This window comes from Prionailurus viverrinus, chromosome A3 (genome assembly GCF_022837055.1).
Source record: "Prionailurus viverrinus isolate Anna chromosome A3, UM_Priviv_1.0, whole genome shotgun sequence".
Classification (NCBI taxonomy): Eukaryota; Metazoa; Chordata; class Mammalia; order Carnivora; family Felidae; genus Prionailurus; species Prionailurus viverrinus.
The window spans coordinates 109432435-109456967 of NC_062563.1; the positions used below are offsets into that span (position 1 = coordinate 109432435).

General features: G+C 43.8%; 1 protein-coding gene across 3 annotated transcripts in view; it reads left to right on the forward strand.

Annotated features, from left to right (window-relative positions):
• The window catches only part of DHX57 (DExH-box helicase 57), a 54330-nt gene extending 30131 nt beyond the window's left edge, over positions 1 to 24199 (forward strand). For all 3 annotated transcript variants that reach the window (XM_047853512.1, XM_047853514.1, XM_047853513.1), the window contains exons 13-24: positions 1454 to 1570; positions 4798 to 4894; positions 5706 to 5879; positions 6709 to 6909; positions 8512 to 8788; positions 13092 to 13187; positions 13276 to 13359; positions 16450 to 16584; positions 17486 to 17560; positions 18213 to 18347; positions 21263 to 21463; positions 23543 to 24199. In XM_047853512.1, coding sequence (XP_047709468.1) covers positions 1454 to 1570; positions 4798 to 4894; positions 5706 to 5879; positions 6709 to 6909; positions 8512 to 8788; positions 13092 to 13187; positions 13276 to 13359; positions 16450 to 16584; positions 17486 to 17560; positions 18213 to 18347; positions 21263 to 21463; positions 23543 to 23686 — 1736 coding nt within the window. In that variant the 3' untranslated portion in view covers positions 23687 to 24199. The remainder of the gene's footprint in view (positions 1 to 1453; positions 1571 to 4797; positions 4895 to 5705; positions 5880 to 6708; positions 6910 to 8511; positions 8789 to 13091; positions 13188 to 13275; positions 13360 to 16449; positions 16585 to 17485; positions 17561 to 18212; positions 18348 to 21262; positions 21464 to 23542) is intronic.
• The last annotated feature ends 334 nt before the right edge of the window (positions 24200 to 24533 follow it).

Consider the following 24533-nt stretch of genomic DNA (forward strand, 5'->3'; position numbering starts at 1 on the left):
CCTGCACTGGGCTCCACACTGAGCATGAAGCTTACTTAAAAAAAAAAAGAAAAGTCAAGTCTAGCTTTTTGGAATCTTGACAGATAAAAATGATTCCTTCTCTGCCTTCCACACCCCACCACACCCTTATTTATATAACCTGTTTCTTTCTTTCATTTTTGACCCACACAGGCTCCACACTGTAGAACATTGTTTAGAAACTGCTTTTGCCCCTTTTCAAACTTTTTAGCCTAATATAGGAAACTTCTCTTCCATGATTCTACCTGCAGCTATTTTGTTCTAGTTAGACTATATTTAGGGTGATGGGCTATTAAGAGGACCCAAGAAGAAAGGCCAGTAGTCTTTAGAGAGTTAGACTCCCAAGAATATGCTATTTGTTTTTTTTTTTTTTTTTTTTTTTTTTCAACGTTTTATTTTATTTTTGGGACAGAGAGAGACAGAGCATGAACAGGGGAGGGGCAGAGAGAGAGGGAGACACAGAATCAGAAACAGGCTCCAGGCTCTGAGACATCAGCCCAGAGCCTGATGCGGGGCTCGAACTCATGGACCGCGAGATCGTGACCTGGCTGAAGTCGGACGCTTAACCGACTGCGCCACCCAGGCGCCCCGCTATTTGTTTTTAAAAGAGCCCAAGCTTATAGCTCTTATAGCCCAAGCACAAAGAACTGTGTCTTTCACTAGGCCTCAGATAGATTCAGAGGAGACTAGAAACCCTTAAACTAGAAGTCTGAGGATAGCCTTCAGGAGTTGTTAGTGAAGCCATTAAAATCACATGTATTTTTCAGGGAAGATCCAAAACTTGTGTGGGGCATGTGGGTGGCTCAGTCGGTTAAGCTTCGGACTGTTGATTTCGGTTCAGGTCATGATCTCATGGTTCGAGGGTTCAAGCCCTGTGCTGGGCTCTGCACGGCTGGTGCAGAGCCTGCTTTGGATTCTGTCTCTCCCTCTCTCTCTGCCCCTTCCCTGCTCACACTCTCTCTCAAAATAAACTTTGGGTGGGGGTGGGAAAGAGTCACTATTGTGAAGATGTCAGTGAAAGCTTTGGTCTCTGTTGATTTCCCTGGATTACTATTGCCTGGACTTCCATCTGATCTGACTCATGACTTGATTGAATCTAGGAGGGGTTTCTAAAGTGTATTTGTCTTTGAATTTTGTTTCTGGTATTTAAATGGTCACTGAGTGTGTGATGGGTAAAAGGGGGGAGGAAGAAAGGAAACAGCAGCCTATCTGAGCCTTTCCAGCAGGGTCAGGAGCCTGTTCTTTGGGTCCTTGTCCAAGCAAAAAGTTCTCCTAGTAAACGTGTACTTTCTGAGCGACTGAAAGAAACCAGGTCATTTCAGTGCATCAGTGTGAACATCTGTGTTGGCAATTCAAGGTGAGACCCACCTAGTTCACAGGCATCGCTGTCTTTAATAAGGTTTAGTTATCCTTCTGATTTTTACCTTTCTTTCAGGGGTTAGCAAATCAGTCATCAAAACTATGTCCATCATGGATTTCGAAAAGGTTAATCTGGAATTAATAGAGGCCTTGTTAGAGTGGATCGTGGATGGAAAGCACTCCTACCCTCCAGGTAATCGCTTCTTCATTTGTGTGGGAGACGGCAAAAGGAAGGCGGCTCACTTAGATGATGGGTGCTGTGGGAGCGACCTCCCTTCCTGGAGCCGTCACCCCCACCCTCACTTTTTCACTGACAGTTGTATGTAAAGTTGCTTATTAGGCTTTTTAGGGGGGAGGATTTTACCTTTTACTTTTCAAGGTTCACCTGCAGCTTTCACGCAGCACTCTTTTGTTCCCGCCGGGCAAAAAGATGTTAACAACACAAAATCCACAAGGAGGAAGTTTGAAAAGAAGGCCTGGGTGATCCACATATTAAACACCTAGCCCCAGGCTAAATGGGAGTCTGGTAATGAGTGTTTGATTCACATGAAGGTCACAGGGCAGGGGGGTTAAGAGAACAGACTCTCGAGTCTGATAACATCCTAGCTCTGCTACTCAGGAAGTGTGTAGTCGCAGGTAGAGAGCCCTTATCTTTGCTATGCCTCAGTTTCCTTGTTTGTGAAATGAAGACATTATAATAAGTCCTCTGACATGAAGATATTTTGAGGATTAAAAGAAACCATTGTATGGGGTCCCTGGCTCCTGGCTGGCTCAGTCAGTGGAGCACAGGACTCTTGATCTCAGGGCTGTGAGTTCAAGCCTCACACTGGGAGTAGAGATTACTTAAAGATAAAATCTTTAAAAAAAAAGAAAAAGGAAGAAAGAAAGAAACCATATGTAAAGCACTTGGCGCAGTGCCTGGCATGCAGTTAATGCCCATCGATACTCCGCCTAAAAACGATACCGTTGCGATGATAACGTATTTCGTCATTATTATTCCTATGATCGTTGCTACTACTGTGACGCAGAGCAACGACTACTTTCCCCTTACTCGCTGTCATCCTATCCCAATGGCCTTCTTAAGCTCACTGGGCAGACCCTCATCCCCCAAATCTTCTCGTAACTGAATCCGTCACATCATTCAGGTTTCTGCCAAACATTTTCTCTTCAGAAGAGTCTTCTCTGAACTCTTACTCTATCGTGATATCCAAAAGTGATTTTCATTTTCATCGTAGCACCACGCACTATCCAGAAGCATAGTTCTGCTTACTGACGGTCTCCTTCAATAGCATGTAAACTGCTCAAGAATGTGGATTTATCAGGCACCACTGTGTTCCTCAGACCCTAGGGCAGTACCTGGAATATTTGCTGCCTGAATAGATGCAGCCATTGTTGGGTGATCATAAGTTGAACGACAGATCAAACACTTACCTCATGTGCTCGCTGCACAGCGCTTAAGAGAAATGGGAGTGGCTGTCCGCCACCGCTTAGACTTTAATCATTACGTGATATTTCCTGAAGAGACGTATGAGCCACGCAAAAGGATTGAAGTACCTTGTCATCTCGGGCGGGTAGTCCGTGTTTGCTAATGCATTCTCACTGGTCTACATATCTTGTTTCATCCCAAAAGAAAAGACTATTATTGAAAAAAATCAGGTATAGTGGACAAAAGAACTGCTAGAAAATTACCTGAATTCAAAGCAGAGTAGATGTAGTGAGTGGGGGCGCTGACATATTTGTGAATGTTAAAGGGACACCTCTTCCCTGGCTCAGCGGGAAGAGCATATATGACTCTTGATTTCGGGGTCTTGAGTTTAAGCCCCACATAGAGTATAGAGCTTACTTTAAAAAAAAAAAAAAAAAGATACCGCTGATACAAATGGCCAAGCTGTGAGGGCAGAGCACATCAGGAGGCACATAAAAATATGGACAGGAGCACCTGGGTGGCTTAGTCAGTCAAGTGTCTCTTGATTTCGGTTCAGGTCATGATCCCAGGGTTGTGGGATCAAGCACTACATCGGGCTCCGCACTAAGCATGAGGCCTGTTTAAGATTCTGTCTGTCCTTCTCCCCTGCTTGTGCTTTCTCTGTCTCTTAAAGATAGATACAGATACAGATACAGATATAGATGATATAGATGATATAGATGATATAGATATAGGGAGAGGGGAGAGGGTCCCAGAAACCCAGGTTTGTGTCCAGGCCCCACTCTCATTAACTCTGTCGCCTGGCTGAGTTATTGAGTCACTTTAAAGGTACTAATAACCTTCTTAATGAGTGGCATGAGGATCAAATGAGACAATGTACGTAAACATACTTTGTATACTATGAGGTGTTTGAAACTAACCCTGAAAGATGTCTTTTGCCCTCTTCAGAGTTCCATTTTCATAATAACTTAGTTTCCTTATTTACTTAGTAGAGCAAATAACTGTGATAAATAATAGGTCCTGAGTTCCTTGTGGGCAGATTTTTGGTTTATATTCCATTCTACCTAGCACAGAGCGGACATAGGCCCCCAATAAATATTTGTAGGATTAAAGGGAGGGGCTAGTGAAGATGGTGTCAATTCCCTCTTTGAATAAAGCTCAGAAGAAGGTGACTTGCTGAGTGGCCACTCTTGTCACAGAAATATTTTGTAATCGGTTATCACTGCTTATTTTCTTTAATTAAAATTTAAAGGCCCATAAAACCTTCAATAGGGCATGGCCAGTTAATGTGCTGCCTCTCTAACATCTATCTGAATTTAGATTATCAGGTTGACCAGCCAATTTTCTTTTCCTTTTCTCATTTCCAGTAAAATGTTTATGGGTTTTATTTACTAACAGAGAGAAGAGTCTTCCTGTCTTATAAGATTAGAAGGATAACTCTTCCTATAGAAACAGAATGTCAGTGCCCAGTGCACTAAAGAAGTATATTTAAAGAGCTTTGCTGATGAGAGGTGCCTGGATGGTTCAGTCAGTTAACTGGTTAACCGTCCAACTTCAGCTCAGGTCATGATCTCACAGTTTGTGAGTTCGAGCCCCACGTCAGGCTCTGTGCTGACAGCTCAGAGCCTGGAGCCTACTTCAGATTCTGTCTCCCTCATTCTCTGCCCCTCCCCTGCTCACACACTGTCTCTCTCTGTCTCTCAAAACTGAATAAACATTAAAAGAATTAAAAAGAGCTTTGCTAATGACTCTTATATGGCCTAAAGTGTTATATTTTTCTACACTTCAGTTTTCCTCTTGTAGAAAGGTAAATCAGAAAATGGATAAAAAACAGTGTCATCCATTTAAATCCTTGGGGACTTTTTTAAAAAAAAAGAAAATTGATAGTGAAAAATCTCAGATTATTACATTTTTTAAAATTTAAAATAGCTCTATAATCCATATTAGTTTTTCCTTTTTTGCATCTGTCAGATCGATTCTTTTTGTATACCCAGGGGCTATACTTGTATTTTTACCGGGACTAGCGGAAATCAAAATGCTATATGAACAGCTACAGTCCAATTCTCTTTTCAACAACAGACGCAGTAATCGGTAAGTTAATTGCTTTCTGCAGCCTTAACCATCTGCAGTTGTATTGTATGCAAAGATGAATAACCAGAATGGTCTGTGACCGTCATCACCCTCTTTAGACCATGGTGTCACTGCTCGAGAATATGTCTGTTTATGCCAGCTGGAAGTAGACAAACCTATTTGTTCCAGATAATCCATCATTCCCATTCCATTAAATAAAAATTTTTCTCTTCACTTAGCGTAGTGACTCAGCAAAATTGCCTGTAATTTCAGTTGCCAGATGGGGAGTGGGGAGGGATGGGAGAAGCCAGTGTAAGTAACAACAAAGAAATGTTACCATTTGAGAAAAAAATAATTTGCAACAGTTCCTTTTCCAGTAGCAAGACATGTGTTTTTATATCTAAAGCGACAGCTACTAAAGAGAGAAACACTCCCAGGAATATAGGAATATCTTGGCTTAACTCACATCACTACCTCTGCCTCTGGTTCTCTGGATTTAAAGGTAGAGGAAAAATGATTCTCTCCTGGTTAGTGTGTGAGGCTTGTTACTTATAGAATATCAGCTATACAGTTCTCTTGATTACTTACTACTGAGTTACATTCCAGTTTTTCCCAAGTCAGTGCAAGGTTTCTAGTTCATAGAGCTGAGTCAACATTTTGTAAGGCTCAGAAAGAACCTTCTCATTTAGAAGAGCTGGACCCTGAGGGCAGGTTCTAGAGAAGCTGCTGATACTTGGAGTTCTATTGTTAATTTTAATAGAAATTCACCCACCATTAATCCAGTTCCAGCCTTTTGTGCCAGAATATTAAATGTGTGTTTGTTTCCTTCCAGATGCGTGGTTCACCCACTTCATTCATCTTTATCCAGTGAAGAGCAGCAGGCTGTGTTTGTAAAACCCCCTGTGGGTGTAACTAAGATTATAATTTCTACCAACATTGCTGAGACATCCATAACCATTGATGATGTTGTCTATGTCATCGATTCTGGGAAAATGAAAGAAAAGAGGTATTCTCTTTTGGCAATGTGAGAGAGGGGCTAAAGATGCATTAGAGTGCCACGGCTGTTAATGGCTGATGCTTTTGAGCTACATGGGTTACCGTTTGGAAAAATATTTTATGGAAACCGCATATGGGTATATATGAGTGATTCTATACCAGGACCATAGTCTTAAAGTCAAACAGAGGTGGAAGGTTTAAGGCTTTCCCTTGGAAGTAATTAATTATTTTTCCTCTTTTTTCCGTATGCTTTACATGTGCTTGAATGAAAAAGATGGAATGATATGGGAGGTGATGGGTGTGTTAATTAATTTGATTGTGGAAATCATTTCATAATGCATACATATATCAAAACCACTTTGTACACCTATGTCCAGTTTTTATTTGTCAAAATAAACCATGAAAAAGAATAAAGATAGAAAAGGTTGGGGCACCTAGGTCGCTCAGTCGGTTAAGCGTCCGGCTCTTGATTGTGGCTCAGATCATGATCTCACGGTTCGTGAGTTCAAGCCCCACATCAGGCTCTGTGCTGACGGAGCCTGCTTGGGATTCTCTGTCTTTCCCTCTCTCTCTGCCCCTCCCCTGCTTGCTCTCTCTCTAAATAAATAAAATAAACTTAAAAAAAGAGAAAAGGTTGCATAAAGGAACTATGGGTAGTAGCATTTGATACCACTTAAAACAGCACTGTGTGCTCCCTCCAGGGGCTGAACTATTGCCGGAACACACAGGACACTGTCCTTCCTTGGAAGTGAGGTAGTTCATTTGTTCTGTCCATGCTAGGTCGGGTCTTACCCATGTTTTTATAAAAAACTCTTCTCTACATTTTCTTTTTCTTATAGATATGATGCCAGCAAAGGGATGGAAAGCCTGGAGGATACTTTTGTCTCTCAAGCCAATGCTCTGCAAAGAAAAGGTCGAGCGGGCCGTGTTGCTTCTGGGGTCTGCTTCCATTTATTTACCAGCCATCACTTCAATCACCAGCTCTTAAAGCAGCAGCTACCAGAAATACAAAGAGTGCCATTGGAACAGCTGTGTCTGAGGTACATCTTGATCTTTCTGTTCTGCTTCCAGAAGGTCTACATGTTTCTCACCCTAAGTTCCGTGGGTTTGTTTTTCTTAGTAGAAGACATTTTGCCAAGAGTGGGCATGGATGAACTCATTCATTTGCAAAAAAGGAGCTGTTCAGTGTTGCTTTTACCATTGGATTTAACTTTCTGCACACGAAGATCTCTTACACTGCAAACAATGGCCCTAAAATAGAGCTTAAGAATACATTTGGAAGTCAGGAAAGTGATCTAATTTATCAAGAAATTTCTGCTAGGGGCAATACCAATATTGAATCATCAAAGGTCAAAAGTCTACAGCCTTGTGATCAGAGCAAAGTGAACAAAAACAACTCGAAAACACCATTATTTAGCTGATAAACAAACAAGAACAAATATCATAAAAGAGGATTTAATGAATGAATGATCAAACTTAGTGTTATTGAAGCTAGGGAACATTTGGTTCAACCTTCCTGAAAATGTGGTTGGTGTTCTGTAAGAACTCAAACCATCCATGCCCTCTGACCCAGTCCCTATGAGGGAATATGCCCATGAAATAATAACCCAAAGCAAATTACTTATACAAAGATGTTATAGCTCTCCTCTTATCCAGCAGGTATATTTTGAAAGCCTTCCATTTGCCAGGGGTTGGGCTGAGCACTAGAGCTACTGTAGGATACAAGACCCAGGCCCTGCTTTTAAGTGTCCACAGTCAGGTCTTAAGAAGTTGGGCAGGCACATACCTTACTAAGGTAGTAATAGTGCAGATGAGGAGTGAAGGGACTTGAGAAAGCTTTGGAAGTGGAATGACCCACGAGAGGGGATGAGAGAGGGGAAATGTAATATATGTGGCACATATGATTTAAAAACAACTCAGATATACAGCAGTGGGGAAATAGGCAAATTATATAGGCCAACATGGTTCATCTTTTTTTCTTATCTTTTTTTTTTTCATTTAAAGTCTAAGTAAGTGGATTACTGTCCATGCATGTCTTAAAGTGAAATATCTAGGGAGTTGAAGTGGGAGAAAGCTAGGTACCAAATGCATATACATTAGTAAAAATTAGTAAAAAATTAGTAAAAATAAACAACTATGTTTCTAGGTTGACAGCTTAAAAAGGAATTATAAGTGAAATAAATAAATTTTGTATATATATATTTTTTTTCTTCTGAAAACTGCTTAAATTCATAATTTAAAAGAGTAGCTCTTCAAGGCAAGACACATTGCAGATTAAGCTTATCAGCAATTACGGTACAATTTCAGATATGGGAAAGAGTAAATGGATCATTTGACTTGTTTCATAATTTGAACCCATATTTGATAGAGAGAAGCATTTTGAAAGTTTATAGACAGAATTTTATCCTGAATCCCCATAAGTTTCAGGGTAGGATTTGAAAGTGTTTCTATAATTTATTGCTAGAACTAGAAGACATAAGAGATTTTTTTTTTTTAATGTATTTCACCTAGCATGGTCTAGCTTATGAAAGCATGTGCCTTGGAAATTGGCAACTATTTTCGTTCAAGAAAGAAGCTTGTTCCTCTGTGTCATTTCTCCAGAAATAAAATGGATGCATTATGTTTTTTTTTTCTTTTTGTAGAATTAAAATTTTAGAGATGTTTAGCACTCACAGTCTCCAGTCTGTTTTCTCTCGGCTCATTGAGCCGCCGCACCCAGATTCTCTCCGTGCCTCAAAAATACGATTACGAGACTTAGGAGCATTAACTCCAGATGAAAAGCTGACCCCTCTAGGGTATCACCTGGCCTCCCTGCCGGTGGACGTGAGAATCGGCAAACTGATGCTGTTTGGGTCTATCTTCCGCTGCTTGGATCCTGCCCTCACCATTGCCGCCAGCTTGGCTTTTAAGTCTCCTTTTGTAAGTAAACAACATTCATTGAAACTGGAGTCCATAGGTCTCTAAGGGGACCATGGGGGCTTCAGGGTTATGTGATCCTCCTACATGTTTTCTTGTGAGGGTGATATATGGGACTTCTTCAGGTCACAATGTCTTTAACTTTTGTCTGATCCTCAAAGAAATCCATGCCCCAAGTAAAGATTAAGAACTGAAGATCCAACTTACTGAAATAACATAAATGTGCCTTTTATGGTATCCACTATCCTTGCTCATTAAAGAAAAATCAGAATGGGGCGCCTGGGTGGCTCAGTCAGTTAAGCACCTGACTTCGGCTCAGGTCATGATCTCATGGTTCATGGGTTTGAGCCCCACGTCAGGTTCTGTGCAGACAGCTCAGAGCCTGGAGCCTGCTTCGGATTCTGTGTCTCCCTCTCTCTCTGCCCCTCCCCTGCTTGCACTGTGTCTCGCTTTCTCAGAAAATAAACATTTTTTAAAAATTTAAAAATAAAAAAACAGAAAGAAAAATCAGAAAATGCAAGCAAGCGAAAGGTGCCCCTGCATAAAATACACTGGATCCCTGTTTTTGTTTGTTTGTTTGTTTGTAGACAGAGTATGAGCAGGTAGGGACAGAGAGAGAGGGAGAGAGAGAATCTCAAGCAGACTCTGCGCTGTCAGTGTAGAGCCCAACAGGGGGCTCAAACCCACAAATTACGAGGTCACCACCTGGGCCGAAACTGAGTCAGATGCTTAGTTGACTGACCCAGGCTCCCCAGATCACTTTTTTAAAACAGCATTATTGAAATATAATTCGCCCATTTAAGTTGTACATTCAGAAGTTTTTAATATTATGCAGTCCTCGCCATCGTCAGTTTTAGAACATTTTTAGTACCTCATAAAGAAACCCCTCAGCAGTCACTCCCTCTTTCCCCTCAAAACCCTCATCCACTGCAGCCCTAGGCACCCACCAGTTTGCTTTCTGCCTTCACAGATGGACCTCCTCTAGACATTTTGTATTAGTAAAATAATATAATGTATGTTCTTTTGTGATTGGCTTCTTCACTTAGCATAATGCTTTTAAGGTACATCTATGTTATAGCATGAATCAGTCTTCATTCCTTTACCAAACAATACTCCTGTGAATGGACACACCTCATTTTATCTGTCCAGCACTGATGGACACTTGGGATTGTTTCCACCTTTGCCTGTAAACATTCATGTACACATTTTTATGTAGAGATATGTTTTCATTTGTCTTGGGTATTCAGAGGGAAGTTACTTGATCAAATATGGTAACTCTTCGAGGAACTTCCAGACTTTTTTTCCAGAGTAGCTGCATATTACATTCCACCAGCATTTTATCAAGGTTGCAATTTTTCCACATCTTCACCAACAGTTGTTATTATCTAACATTTTTATTATAATCATCCTAGGGGGTGTGAATTTGTGGTTTTGATCTGTATTTCCCCAATAGCTAATGATAGAGAACATTTTTTCATTTGCTTATTTGCCATTTGTATATCTTCTTTCAAGAAATGTCTGTGTAGATCCTTTGCCCATTTTTTGTTGTTGTTGTTTTTTAATGTTTATTTATTTTTGAGACAGGGAGAGACAGAGCATGAACAGGGGAGGGTCAGAGAGAGAGGGAGGCACAGAATCTGAAACACGCTCCAGGCTCTGAGCTGTCAGCACAGAACCCGACGCGGGGCTCAAACTCACGGACCGCGAGATCATGACCTGAGCCAAAGTCGGATGCTTAACCGACTGAGCCACCCAGGCGCCCCCTTTTGCCCTTTTTTAAATTGAGTTATTCATCTTTTTATTACTGATTCATTAGAGTTCTACATTTTGGATACAGGTCTCTTATCAGACATATGATCTACAAATATTTTCTCCCATTCTGTGGGTTACCTTTCTTACTTTCTTGATATGTCCTTTGAAACCCAAAAGTTTTTAACTTTGATGAAGTCCAATTTACCCAGTTTTTTGTTCCTCAAGCTTCCACTGCCATAGTTAAAAAATCCATTGCCGGGGCGCCTGGGTGGCGCAGTCGGTTAAGCGTCCGACTTCAGCCAGGTCACGATCTCGCGGTCCGTAAGTTCGAGCCCCGCGTCAGGCTCTGGGCTGATGGCTCGGAGCCTGGAGCCTGTTTCCGATGCTGTGTCTCCCTCTCTCTCTGCCCCTCCCCCGTTCATGCTCTGTTTCTCTCTGTCCCAAAAATAAATAAAAAAAAGTTGAAAAAAAAAATTTAAAAAAAAAAAAAAAAGAAAGAATCCATTGCCAAAATGGCTGAAGGGGAACGGAAGTTACTGGCTTCCACTTACAGAATGAGTAAGTCATGGGACTAAAAGGCAGGGCATAAGGAATATAGTCAATGACATTCTAATAGCATTGTCTAGTGACAGATGGTAGGTATACTTGTGGTGAGCATAGCATAATGTATCAATTATTGACTTGTCAAATCACTGTGTTGTATACCTGAAACTAATGTAACATTGTGTGTTAACTACACTAAACAAAAAAAAAAAAAAAATCCATTTCCAGATCCAAAGTCATGAAGATTTATCCCATTTATCCCTACATTTTTTTCTAAGAGTATTATAGTTTTAGCTCTTACATTATAGTCTTTGGTCTATTTTTTTTTTAAGTGTTTATTTATTTTTGAGAGAAAGACAGACAGAGTGCAAGTGAGGGAAGGGCAGAGAGAGAGAGAGAGAGAGTGCAGGGGAGGGAAACACAGAATCTGAAGCAGGCTCCAGGCTCTAAGCTGTCAGCACAGAGTTCATTGCGGGGCTCGAACTTATGAAGCATGCAATCTTTACCTGAGCCAAAGTCGGACGCTTAACCGACTAGGCCACTCAGGCGCCCTGGTCTTTGGTCAATTTTGAGTTAATTTTGTATACGGCATGAGGTAAGAGCCCAACTTCATTCTTTTGCAAATGACTGTACAGTTGTCCCAGTTCCATTTGTTGAAAAAGACTATTCTTTCACCCTTGAATGGTCTTGGCATTCTTGTCAAAAATCAGTTGACCACTGGGACGCGCTTGACTGATTCGGGAGAGTGTGTGACTCTCGATCTCACGGTCATGAATTCGAGCCCCATGTTGGGTGTAGAGATTACTAAAAATAAATAATTACTTAATTAGTTGACCATAAATATATGGGTTTATTTCTGGACTGTCAATTCTATTCCATTGAGTAGAATGTCTGTCCTTATGCCGGTACCACACTATCTTGATTATTCTAGTTTTATAGTATGTTTTGAAATTTAAAAATGTGAGTCTTGCAGCCTTGTTCTTTTTATCATTTTGGTAGGAATTTTTACGTCTATATTCATAAGAGGTATTAGTCTATAGGAAAAAAAACATTAGTTATGGGTATGGAAGTAGGGGAGACTCAAGCATAAAAGATGAGTGAATAAGAAATTGTAAAATAAAGATACCACAGAGTTAACAATTTTTTTTTTAAGTTTGTTTTGAGAGAGAGACAGAGCACACACAGGCAGAACAGAGAGAGAGAGAGAAAGAGAGAGAATCCCAAGCAGGCTCCGCATGGGGCTCAATCTCATGAACCGTGAGATCATGACCTGAGATGAAATCAACAGTCAGACGTTTAAGTGACTGAGCCACCCAGGCGCCCCAAAACGAACAGAATGTTAGAGTTTAGATCTGGCTTTTAGAATGAGTGGCTCTTTGATGACATGACATCTTGGCACAAGGAACTAAAAGACCCGCCAGAGCTTGGTTTGCATGGGCAGAGAGACTCAAGGGCAATAGGACTATTAGCTTGCCAGTTACCACCACACTTGCCTTTAATCAGCCACTCACTGTCTACTTTGTGATCCGCACAAAACACTTCCCAAGGCACCTGGCTTCAGCCATGGGAAAGTGCCATTAGAAACCTCAGGTAGGGGCGCCTGGGTGGCTCAGTCAGGAAAAGCATGCGACTTCTGATCTAGGGGTTGTAAATTTGAGTCCTCTGTTGGGTGTGGAGATTATTTGAAAATAAAATCTTGAGCCGCCTGGGTGGCTCAGTCAGTTAAGCATCCAACACTTGGTTTCCGCTCAGGTCACGATCTCATGGTTGGTGAGACTGAGCCCCGCATCAGGCTCTGTGCTGACAGTGCAGAGCCTGCTTGGGATTCTCTCTCTCTCCCTCTCTCTCTGCCCCTCACTCCCTTGTATGTGCTTTCTCTCTCTCTCTCTCTCTCACACAGAATAAATAAACTTAAAAAAATAAAATAAAAGGCAGTGATTATTTAAAAAAGAAACATAGAAAAGAAACCTCAGGTAAAATGTGCCCTTCAAACTTGGTTTTCCTCATTTAGGTGTCTCCCTGGGATAAAAAAGAGGAAGCTAACCAGAAAAAGCTAGAATTTGCATTTGCCAACAGTGATTATCTGGCCCTTCTGCGAGCATATAAGGTAAGTATCTAACCTCATAGCTGAGGTATTTTACCACAATTGGCAGCAAAGACAGAGTAAGTTCACTTATATTTTCTTCAAAACTTAGGGATGGCAGCTAAGTATGAAAGAAGGCATGCGTGCAAGTTACAATTACTGTAGACAGAACTTCCTGTCCGGAAGAGTTCTTCAGGTGAGTTGTTTCTGTGGCAGTTTGTTTACGTTCGCTTTATTGCAGGGGCACACCAGAGGGTGTTGTAACTTTGTCTTATTTGTCCTCCCTTGACATTGAAAGTGTTATTTCTGGAATACGCTTGGCTTTAGCAGCTGTGTAAAACACACTCCTATTTCACATCCTCTCACATGAGGCCCTCTGTGCTGAACCGTCCAACTGACCCATTTTACTTCTTTTCAGTGAATTTGTGTTTACTTACGTGGAGGATAGAATATAGGCACTCTGCAGATCACTGCTTACTGGAAGTCAGCTTTTTCAGTGACTATACCAGGCTTTCTTTCTTTCTTTTTTTTTAAATGTTTATTTATTTTTGAGAGAGAGAGGGAGAGGATTTGAAGCAGGCTGTGCACTGTCAGCAGGCTCCAACTCATGAACCGCAAGATCATGACCCGAGCCAGTCAGACTCTTAACCAACTGAGCCACCCAGGCGCCCTTATACCAGGCATTCTTAACCTGTGTCCATAAACCCCTGAAATTGTGCACAAAAGTATATGCTTGTACATATGTGCTTTATTCTGGAGAGAGGGACCATAGCTTTCATGATGTTCTCAAAGTGGACAGTGAGCATCCCAAACTCTTCACCTTCTCCTCAAAACCAGACAACGAATACTGAACTGGATTTTAATTTTTCTTATGACCGTCAGAGGCTACGATGTCAATAACGAGTGCACCAGAAAGAGAAAGTTTATTATCTTGTAATAGTAGAGAGGGTTCTGTCTTCTGTTGTGACAGTGTTGTAGGCCCTTTTCCAAAGTGGTCTGCGAAGCCAGACTAATGCTGGTACACATCTTTGCAAAGCATCTGTTTTACTCAAAGATTTTGAGGCTGGGAAGGGGAAGGACTTTTTTGTTGTTGTTGTTAAGTTAGCTAACATACAGTATAGCCTTGGCTTCAGGAGTAGAATCCCATGATTCATCACTTACATCCAACACCCAGTGCTCGTCCCACAAGTGCCCTCCTCAATGCCCATCACCCATCTTCCCCCGACCCCCCACCCCTATCAACCCTCAGTCTGTTCTCTGTATTTAAGAGTCTCTTATGGTTTGCCTCCCTCTCTGTTTGTATCTTATTTTTCCTTCAAGGGGAAGGAGTTTATTTTCATATTAAAAGACGTCTTGGAGTAGAACACAAAATTTATGTCCTTAGTACTTACCACTGCCTGGATATTTATCTCTCTACCCCACAAGCTCCGACAGAGCAGAGACCTTACCGTATTCCCAGCGCCAGAACTTTGCTTAACACATAGCTGGCGCCCAGTAAAGATTCACTGAAGAAATGCGTGAGTGAGTGAATTTGGTTATTTACAATGAAGTAAGAGACCTCAGGAGCATCCCACTGTTTGCCTTCATTCTCTGCCTGGAGGTGAGGCACCAGGAGAGGAGAAAAGCTCTAGATACATTCTAAGTTCAGTTCATCAAAAGCAGTCATTGTCAATCACAATAGATTCATAAAGTAAATAAGTAAACACACTCAGGTTCACCCCAGGCCAGTTACACCTGGATCTCTGTGGGTAGAGCCTAAGCATCTGTTGATGTCTGTTGGGCACCCCAGGTGATAGTATGCAGCTGGCGTTGAGAACCACTGGTCTGAAGGGTGTGTTATATGTGAGGTGCAGTAATAGATCTTTCCTCAAGTCATTAACATTTAAGTGTAAAGCGATACTTCTTTTAAATTACACCTCTTACGGGGCGCCTGGGTGGCTCAGTCGGTTAAGCGTCCGACTTCAGCTCAGGTCATGGTCTCATAGTTTGTGAGTTCAAGCCCCACATCCGGCTCTGTGCTGACAGCTCAGGGCCTGGAGCCTGGTTCGGATTCTGCGTCTCCTTCCTTCTCTACCCCTCACCCACTCACTCTCTCTCTCCCTCTCTCTCAAAAATAAACAAAAAAAAATTACATTTCTTACTAAATTTATTTATTCATTTTCTTCAGGATGCCCATCAGAGTTCCCTCTTCTCACTAAAGACATTAAGATTAAGACTGTCAAAAAAGCGGGGGGGGATGCCTGGGTGGCTCAGTCAGTTGAGCGTCCGATTTAGGCTCAGGTCATGATCTTACGGTTCATGAGTTAGAGCTCCACATCGGGCTGTATGCTGACAGATCAGAGCCTGGAGCCTGCTTCAGATTCCTTGTAGCCCTCTCTGCCCCTCCCCCACTCATGCTCTGTCTCTCGTTCAAAAACACACATTAAAAAAAAAAAAAAACGATTAGCAATTAAAACCTTGTCATGATAGAGAAGTCCTAGTTCTATTTTGCCGTATTATCCATGCGTACTTGAGATATTCCAAGAAAATACTTGAACTGTCATCAGGAGACAAGATAGTGCTCAGCTCTCAGTTCCTTTGACAGTTCTAACCTCTTCCCCATCATCTGATACATAGCCTATGCTTGTACAGAAGCCAGAAGAAAAAGAGGTCTGTTCTTTTCTTTCTCACACTTGTGCTCAGTTACACAGGGGGACATCTAAATCTAAACCACTTAATAATATCCTTATTCCTAGGAAGAGATGTGAGCCAGAGACATCACAAGGTAATAGAAAGTAAGTTCTATTACTTACTTTCTAAGTAAGCTGGATGAGTGAGCTGGGTGTCCTGCACACATTGAGAGAGCACACTCTAGGCTCTGGTAAGGAACTACGAGGATCTGAGCAGAAATGCAAGTTGGAAAAAGCAGATGATGTCACGGCACCTTGAGCCGGGGTCAAAGTAAACTACAAACAAAGTAAACTACATTTTTTGCTGTCCTGAGAATTTCCAGGAAGTCAGACCTACCCCAGATCCAATGAATGTGTTTTTTTTTAATGTCGAACTAAGTCAAATAAATGATCCTTGGGTTTTATGAAGTTGGTGAATGTCTGTATAACTCTTTTCACTCTCTCTGCCGATTTGCCTAAGTGAAAACTGCCCTTCTGGAAATGACCAGACAAGATAATCTTCGTACCTATTTGGTGAACCCAGATGAGCCTCATTACTAGCCACTGAAGCAAAGACCCTGCACTTACCTTTGATTTGCTGATACCTGTGCTTGAATATTTTTTCCCACTTCTTTCAGGAAATGGCCAGCCTCAAACGACAATTCACTGAACTATTATCAGACATCGGCTTTGTAAAGGAGGGACTCAGAGCAAGGGAAATTGAGAAAAGGGCCCAAGCAGGAGACGGTATCTTGGACGCCACAGGCGAAGAGGTAAAGAATGTGTAGTTAGTGCTGTTATTTCTCTTTAATCAGCACAGGAACATTGGTAGGTCTTATTCACTTAAGCACTAGGAGCAGTGGGCTTAGTGACATTCTTGATTTTCTTTCCACAATAAGTGTCAGGTAAACACTCCAAAAAACAAAAGGGTTTTTTTTGTTGTTGTTAATTGTTGCTATTTTTTTAACATGTTTTCTAATTTATTTTTGAGGGAGAGAGCGAGAGCAAGGGAGGGGTGGGGGGAGGGAGGGACAGAGGATCTGAAGCGAGCTCCATACTGACAGCAGTGAGCCTGATGCTAGGCTCGAACCCACAAACCTGAGCCGAAGTCGGATACTCAGCCGACTGCGCCACCTGTAGCGCAGGAGTAGCACTCCTGTTACTACTATTTTTTTTTTTTAATTTTCATGCTGGTTCTTGATAAGCCCATAAGAGGTGAAACATGTTTCAGTAATGTCTTCTTAAATCACACCAGCCTTTTTCCAACCAAGGATAGTTTTTTCTGTGACCACAGGAAGAACACTTCTTCAAGACGCATCTGATGCCCCGCTGTTCTCAGTGCAGTTAGTACTTTCTGCAGTTTATGACCATCTCCTGAATCAGAGTCTGTCTCCACGGATCCTTAGGAGCACTGGCTTTGTAATTGCTTTGCAGAGACCCAGAGTTAACTGTGGGCTTCTTGGAGTGGGCCCTATGTGCATATGGTTTTTTACTTTACCTTGTTTTTTACTTAGAAAGGAAGAGTTTTTCCAGCACAAGGATAGAAATAAGGTATTTTTGGTTTGTTTTGGTTTGTTTTAAGATAGAAAGCAAGTGAAATGTGATGATAAGTTCCAGGGTACAAACAGAAGTGGCCACATTACTTATAAGATCAATGCTGTCTTTCTCTCCTAGGCAAACTCAAATGCTGAGAACCCCAAGCTGATATCAGCAATGCTGTGTGCTGCTCTTTATCCAAATGTAGTGCAGGTAACAAAACATTTTTCCTGGGTCCTCCCACTTCTTTGATTCGTAGCCAAGGGACTTAAGTTAAGACATATACATTAATCACCTTAAAGAGATACACACACACACACACACAGAGCCTTTTAAACTTTGTATACATTTCCAGTGCTTCAGTTATCCAAATTTGTTAAGATAACATTGTTCAAGAACACATTTATTGTATAAAATGAGGTGCTTGTTTTGAATCCTTCTGACATACTAGAAATTTAAATGGACATAAATGTTATCCTGTCGGGCAACGTGTACATAACTAGCCTTTTATGTTAGGTAGAAACTTGATTCTACTACAGTTTTCCTTACGGTCTCTACTCTGCACTACGGTTAGGTAGGAACAAAATCAAACAAGTCAGTGCTTTGCCATGGGACCACTTGTGGCCAGCTTTCTGGAAAACCCTACCTGTATGTGCTGTCGGACTTTTACCTGAGTTTTAATTATCCAGCCCTTGTCAAACTTAGAAAGACTGAATTTGTGAGAGTACTAAATTGTTTTTCATTGAACGTTTTGTTAAATGCTCAGTTGACATCTGCAATGAACGTCTGACACATTGCTCGTTTTTCAACGGAAATATACATATGTCATATATATATATATATTTTGTGAATACCTGTTGTTTAGGTGAAAAGCCCAGAAGGGAAATTTCACAAGACCAGTACCGGAGCTGTCAGAATGCAACCAAAATCAGAGGAGCTGAAGTTTGTCACCAAGAACGATGGATATGTGCACATTCACCCTTCCTCGGTGAACTATCAGGTCGGAATGGCGGGTCCACTCACGTTTGCATAGGGCAGGTCTCAGGGGAGCAACACAGCCCCTTCTAGTCAGCAGACCTCATCCCGTCACCTGCTGTCCCCAGCAGCACCACTGACTTGGGGAAGGTTGAGAAAGCGTGAACAGACTGGAAATTGGACTGTGTTTGGAAAGACTATTTCCATTTGACGAAAATTCTACTGGATACAAAAAAAAAAAAACCGCTCAAGCCTGCTTTCAAGTGTAAGCTTGCATCTTTGCAGCGGTGACTTAAGCAGTCAGGATCTAATCACATCCCTAAATCCTCGCCTGACCAGGGAGGGAGTGATGGGCGCTTGCTGCTGGCGCTCCCTCACTTCGCACCCCCTCCTGCCTGCTGCCAACACCCTGTCCCAGCCCCAGAAGTGACATGTGACCTCCTCAGGGTCCACCCCCTCCCTGGTCCTCCTCCCCCTTGACTCTAGTGTAGTATTCGACCCTGCTAACCTCCTGCCCTCTTGAAACCATCTTTGATGTGTTTTTGCTCCTGAAATACCACTTTCTTCTCTCTCTCCCATCACCACCCGATACCCCTTTTGTTGGTTTCTCTCCTTTGCTCTGAAATGGCACTCTGTCCCTCGTCCTCATTGTCTCACTGCAGAGCACTTACTCTTCCCAAACCCGCAGAGCGCGACACCGCGGTTCCAAACTGCCACCTGGAGCTGTCACAGAGCCCCCAGCTTGCTCTCCCTGTGCCTGGGCTTGTCCTGAGCCCTCCTGCTGGAAGCCCCAGCCGGACGCCTGCCAGTCAGCTCAGGCTCCTTGTCTCCCACTTCTCTCCTCTCTCCTCTCTCGCCTGTCCTGGGCAAACAGCACCTTCCCAGCCGGAGGCCCCCGCGCACAGAGACCCTGCCACTCTTTGCCTCACTCCAGTCCATCTGGGCGCCAGGCAGCAGTTCTGCCTGTCGACGCTCCCAGATGTGCCTGCACGTCCTCTCCCCACCGCCCTGCCTCAGTTCAAAGCCCACCATCCGCCTCTTGCCTGGAGTGCTGTAACGATCTGACTTCTGGTCCTTTCTCTCCCACCTTTTACAGTACTGCTGCCACAATTAACTTTACAAAACCTCCGTTTGGTCATATCATCCCCTTGCTTAAAACTCTTCATATATGGAGGCTCCCACACACTCTCATCCGACCCTTCACGCCTGCCCCTCTTTACCATGTCCCCTGTCACTCCTCCCTCTGTCACTCTGTGTGCCATGACGTACAACGCACTCCCTCAGAGCCTGGGATGACAGTCCCATTCTCAGCAGGCTCCTACCTGTCCTCGGAGCTTCCATTAAAAACCACCTCCCCGGGGTCCCTCCCCCTCGAAGTGGCTCCTCTGTCCCACCAGCACAAGGTGTGCATTTTGTCCACTGTTGCACTTATCCCGTTATTTTATGGTTTGTGGTACGTCTTCATGGAATTGTGAAATTCCTAAAGACAGGACGTGTATTCATTTCTATGTCCTCATTGGCTAGCCTGGCACCCGGCCCAAAGCAGATGCTCAGTAAAGCTCTGGGGGGGGGGGGGGGGGGACAGGGGACAAGGGATGGGGGAAGAGAGTTTGAAGTGTTCGGGCTGCTCGGCCCCCTGGAACTACTGAGTAACGTGTCCGCAAAGCATGAAAAGTATCTCCGAGAGCCCAGAAGAACTGGAGGACCCGGGGGTCCTCTGGCTGTCAGCTGCATACGTACCTAGGGGCCAGAGGACTGAGTTAGGGCCAGCCCTCTTCTGAGTTCATCATGACATTCATGCAGTGTATCCTTTGGTACCTACCAGTGCCTTCTCTTTTCCAGGCCCTGTTGTGGGCAGGTGAACTAGACAGACTGGGTCTCTGCCCTCGGGGAGCTCATGCTCTGCTGAGGAAGACAGGCAAGAAACAAGTCATCTCATCTTAGTAACAAATGCTATCAAGAGAAATAGAACAATAGAAATTGTGAGGCGCCTGGGTGGCTCAGTCGGTTAAGCGACCGACTTTGGCTCAGGTCATGATCTCACGGTTCGTGAGTTTGAGCCCCGCGTCGGGCTCTGTGCTGACAGCTCAGAGCCTGGAGCCTGCTTCTGATTCTGTGTCTCCCTCTCTCTCTGCACCTCCCCTGCTCGTGCCCTGTCTCTCTCTGTCTCTCAAAACATAAATAAATGTTAAAAAAAGAATTAAAAAAAAGAGAAATAGGACAGAGTAAGAGATTTTAGGAGTGATAAGGGAGGGGCCATTTTGCCCAGAGTGGTCAGGGAAGAACATTCCAGCAGAGGAAATCAGTGCAAGAGCAGCACGTGTTTTAAGACAAGCAGGCACAGGTCAGGTTGTGTGGGACCTTGTAGGCTATGGTACGGATTTGGGATTTTATTCTTGGGAAGTCACTGGCGGGTGTCGTTTTTGAAAGATCATGGTGGCTGCCGGGTGGGAAAGAGACCGTGAAGATGCGAAGCAGAAACCCAGCGAGCGCTTAGAAAGCCCTGGCAGTGGGCTGTGCGAGTTGATGATGGTTTGAGCCGTACCGGTGGTGAGAATATGTCGTTTCATTATGTATTTTGAAAAGCGACAGGACTTAGTGACCATTTCGATGGAGTGAGGGGAAAGAGCAGTCAAAGGCTTCTCAGTCTGGGACGTGAGCAGCCGAGGAGGGGAGCATCATTTACTGAGCTGGAGGGGATGCTGCTGGAAAGGAGTGGGAAAATCAAGAATTCCTTTTGAGCCTAAGTCCGAGATGCTCGTTAGACGTCCAGAGGGAGACATCAAGAGGGCAGTCGCTGTATAAGTCCGGTCTCAGAAGGAAGGTTTGGGCCGGAGACAATCTGGGGAGCCCCAGATGGCCAGGCGGTGCTTACATCTATGGAATGGGTGGGGTTCCCCTTCGGTTGCCGGTGTCCACATCTGAGGTTTTCTGTTCCAGGTCAGACACTTTGACAGCCCCTACCTGGTGTACCACGAAAAGATCAGAACCAGTCGGGTGTTCATCCGAGACTGCAGCATGGTGTCCGTGTACCCGCTGGTCTTGTTCGGGGGAGGCCAGGTGAGCGTGCAGCTTCAGAGAGGAGCGTTTGTCGTGTCCCTGGATGACGGCTGGATCCGTTTCGCGGCTGCCTCCCATCAGGTAAGGGCTGGCGGGCCTGTCTAGGAGGCACAGGCCCCGAGGGGCTTCGAGGAGAAGACGGGTTCCTGCAGGGAGCGAGGACGGCAGAGCTGGCAAAGAACGAATGAGGAGAGGGTAGCGGGCCACGGACGGAGGCCAGGCCCGGAGCCTCAGTGAGAGACCAGGAAGGCACTGGGAGGGGAGCCCAGGACGGGCTGGCATGGGAGGCTCAGGACAGAAGCTGCAGGCGAGACGTTGGACCTTCCTAACTGTTCAACAGGTAACACATGTTCTCCAAAGAAAAGTCCCAAAATACACAGATGAGCAAAAATAAATAAAAATCACCCTGGTTCCACCACTACCATTAAAAAAAAAAGGTAATGGGTCTGAATTGTCTATTGTCAGGTCTCACGTGTTCACTACTGGAGTGTCTGCAGAGACACTGGAGGCAGAGTATACGCTTAGGAAATAAAAATTCATTTTGACATTTGCATCGGGTAGAGGTCTTAAACGGCAAGAAGCAGCAACACCAACTCAAACGTTAAAGAGAATTTATTGGCACATTGAACTGTAACATCTAAAGCAGCACAGTCCAATAAAAATACGTGAGCCACATGTGTAATTTCAATTTTCCTAGTAGCCATATTTGAGAAACACAAATAGGCGCAGTTCATCTTAATTTTATGTAGCCTAACACATCTAAAAAGTTTTCATGTCATCGTGTCATCGTATGAGGGCGCACTGAGATACTCCTCTTCATGCGACATCTTCATAATCTGGACTGTGCGCACTCACCGCACATCTCAGTTCAAAGTGGCCCTTGGATGAGCCACATGTGACGAGTGGCCGTTGTGTTGCCCAGTACAGTTTCCAGAAGGCCAGGCAGCTGGGTGACGAGAGGCTGGCTGACCTTGTGGGGGCAGGATGGCTGCGGCGGCCCCCGGCCTCACGTCTGTTGCAGCGTAGTGTCCGGAAGGGGAGACCAGAAACCTCCTTTCTTAAACCAACTGTTGTGGCCAAAGGAGTGTCATAAACTGTAAGGCCCGTGTCACCTGAGCCATTCACTCTGGCAAAGCCCACGGCACGAGCCCGTTTGAGTTCCGTCTGGGCACAAACTGCACGGTGGCCAGACGACGGGGGAGGGGCAAAGCATGTCGGGAAGACCTCTCCAGTGCCTGCTCCAACAGCAGCACAAGCAAAATGCCATAAAGAATGTGGAGCTATTAGCCCCAGCAAAGCATAGAATGTATCCTAAAGCTAGAGATTTTTTCTCTTAGTATCTACCATTTTTAATTTTCCATTTTCCTGCTTCTCCTCTTGGAACAAATTATAAAAGGTGACCAGGCTTTAATATGGAGAACACTACATAAGAGCCATGCTTTCAGATTTAATCTTTTCTTGAAAGGAGATGTGGACATTGAGTGAACATTCCTATAGCTGCATCAAGAAATTAAAACTTTTTTTTTTTAATTTTTTTTTTCAACGTTTTTTATTTATTTTTGGGACAGAGAGAGACAGAGCATGAACGGGGGAGGGGCAGAGAGAGAGGGAGACACAGAATCGGAAACAGGCTCCAGGCTCCTGAGCCATCAGCCCAGAGCCTGACGCGGGGCTCGAACTCCCGGACCGCGAGATCGTGACCTGGCTGAAATCGGACGCTTAACCGACTGCGCCACCCAGGCGCCCCAAGAAATTAAAACTTTTTAAAAAATTTTTATTTATTTTTGAGAGCAAGAGAGACAGAGCATGAGTGGAGGAGGGGCAGAGAGAGAGGGAGACACAAAATCGGAAGCAGGCTCCAGGCTTAGAGCTGCAGCTGTCAGCACAGAGCCTGACGCGGGGCTCGAACTCACGGACTGTGAGATCATGACCTGAGCCGGAGTCAGACGCTTAACCGACTGAGCCACCCAGGCGCCTCCATCAAGAGATTTTAGAAGCGCTTTTAGAATAAATTGTGTTAGTTTCTCCTCCCCCACCACGTGGAGGTAAAATTAATAGCAGCAATCTAGAATAATAATAATCATCACTGGGATGTTTCCTGTAATAACCTTTCCTCCCCCATTGACCCAAGCGCTGCTTACACTGCAACTTTCATTTTAGGTGGCCGAATTAGTAAAGGAACTTCGTTGTGAACTTGACCAGCTCCTCCAGGATAAGATAAAAAACCCGAGCACAGATCTGTGTACGTGTCCTCGAGGATCCCGGATCATCAGCATGATTGTGAAACTTGTCACCACACAATAAAGACCTGCCTCCGGAGAGCGCCTGCCCCGCCCCTTGTGCTCCCCTGGGAAATAACGGCAGCACCTCTACCTCCAGCCAAGCCCTGAGGCGCCGCGCACGAGGGAAGCCTCCCAGACCCCCAGACCGAGCAGGGGCGCTCCCAGCACAATTTGGAGTGTCGGTGTGAGGCGGTCGAAAAACCAGCTTTGCCTGTCTTTCTCTGGGACTGTCCTGGAATGAAGGAAATTCACCCAGTAACACAAAAGTGAATGTTTAATACAATTCTGTTTTATTCTATGTATTTTTTTTTCTCCTGCTTTTTACTAGGGTGAGGGAGGAGCATGAGGAGAAATACTGAATGTTTTTTCTATCATAACGGCTCATCTGAAAGAAGTGAGAACAGAAAAAGGACAAAAAAAAAATCATGTGAGCAAGAAAAATTAAAATTTCATTTTAGGCTCTTGGCTACAAAGCAAACTTGACTTGTGAGGGATTTTTACTTTTACTCATTAAAGGTCAACCTAAAAAAACAAACTTAAAGAGCTCTTATCTGTTATTAGAATGCAAGCTGGTCTCACCCTTAACGTTCATATTCTCGAAAGCAGAACCGTCTAGGTGTCTTCGTGCTGTTTTAGGTTTTCCATTTAGGAATCTTTGCTCTCTCTTAGGCACACACCCAGATCTAATGGCCACACTCCTCCTTACCCAAAGGGGAATTTTGATGGTATTCTCAGAGCAGAGTTGGCACGGTCGATGTAGAAAAGTTGGCCATGCTAGTGTCAGATTTACAGCCATAAAAATATCTTCCACGAGACTGCTTATTTTCAATCACCACTTAGGTGAATGGGGAGCCAGCATGTTGAAAAAC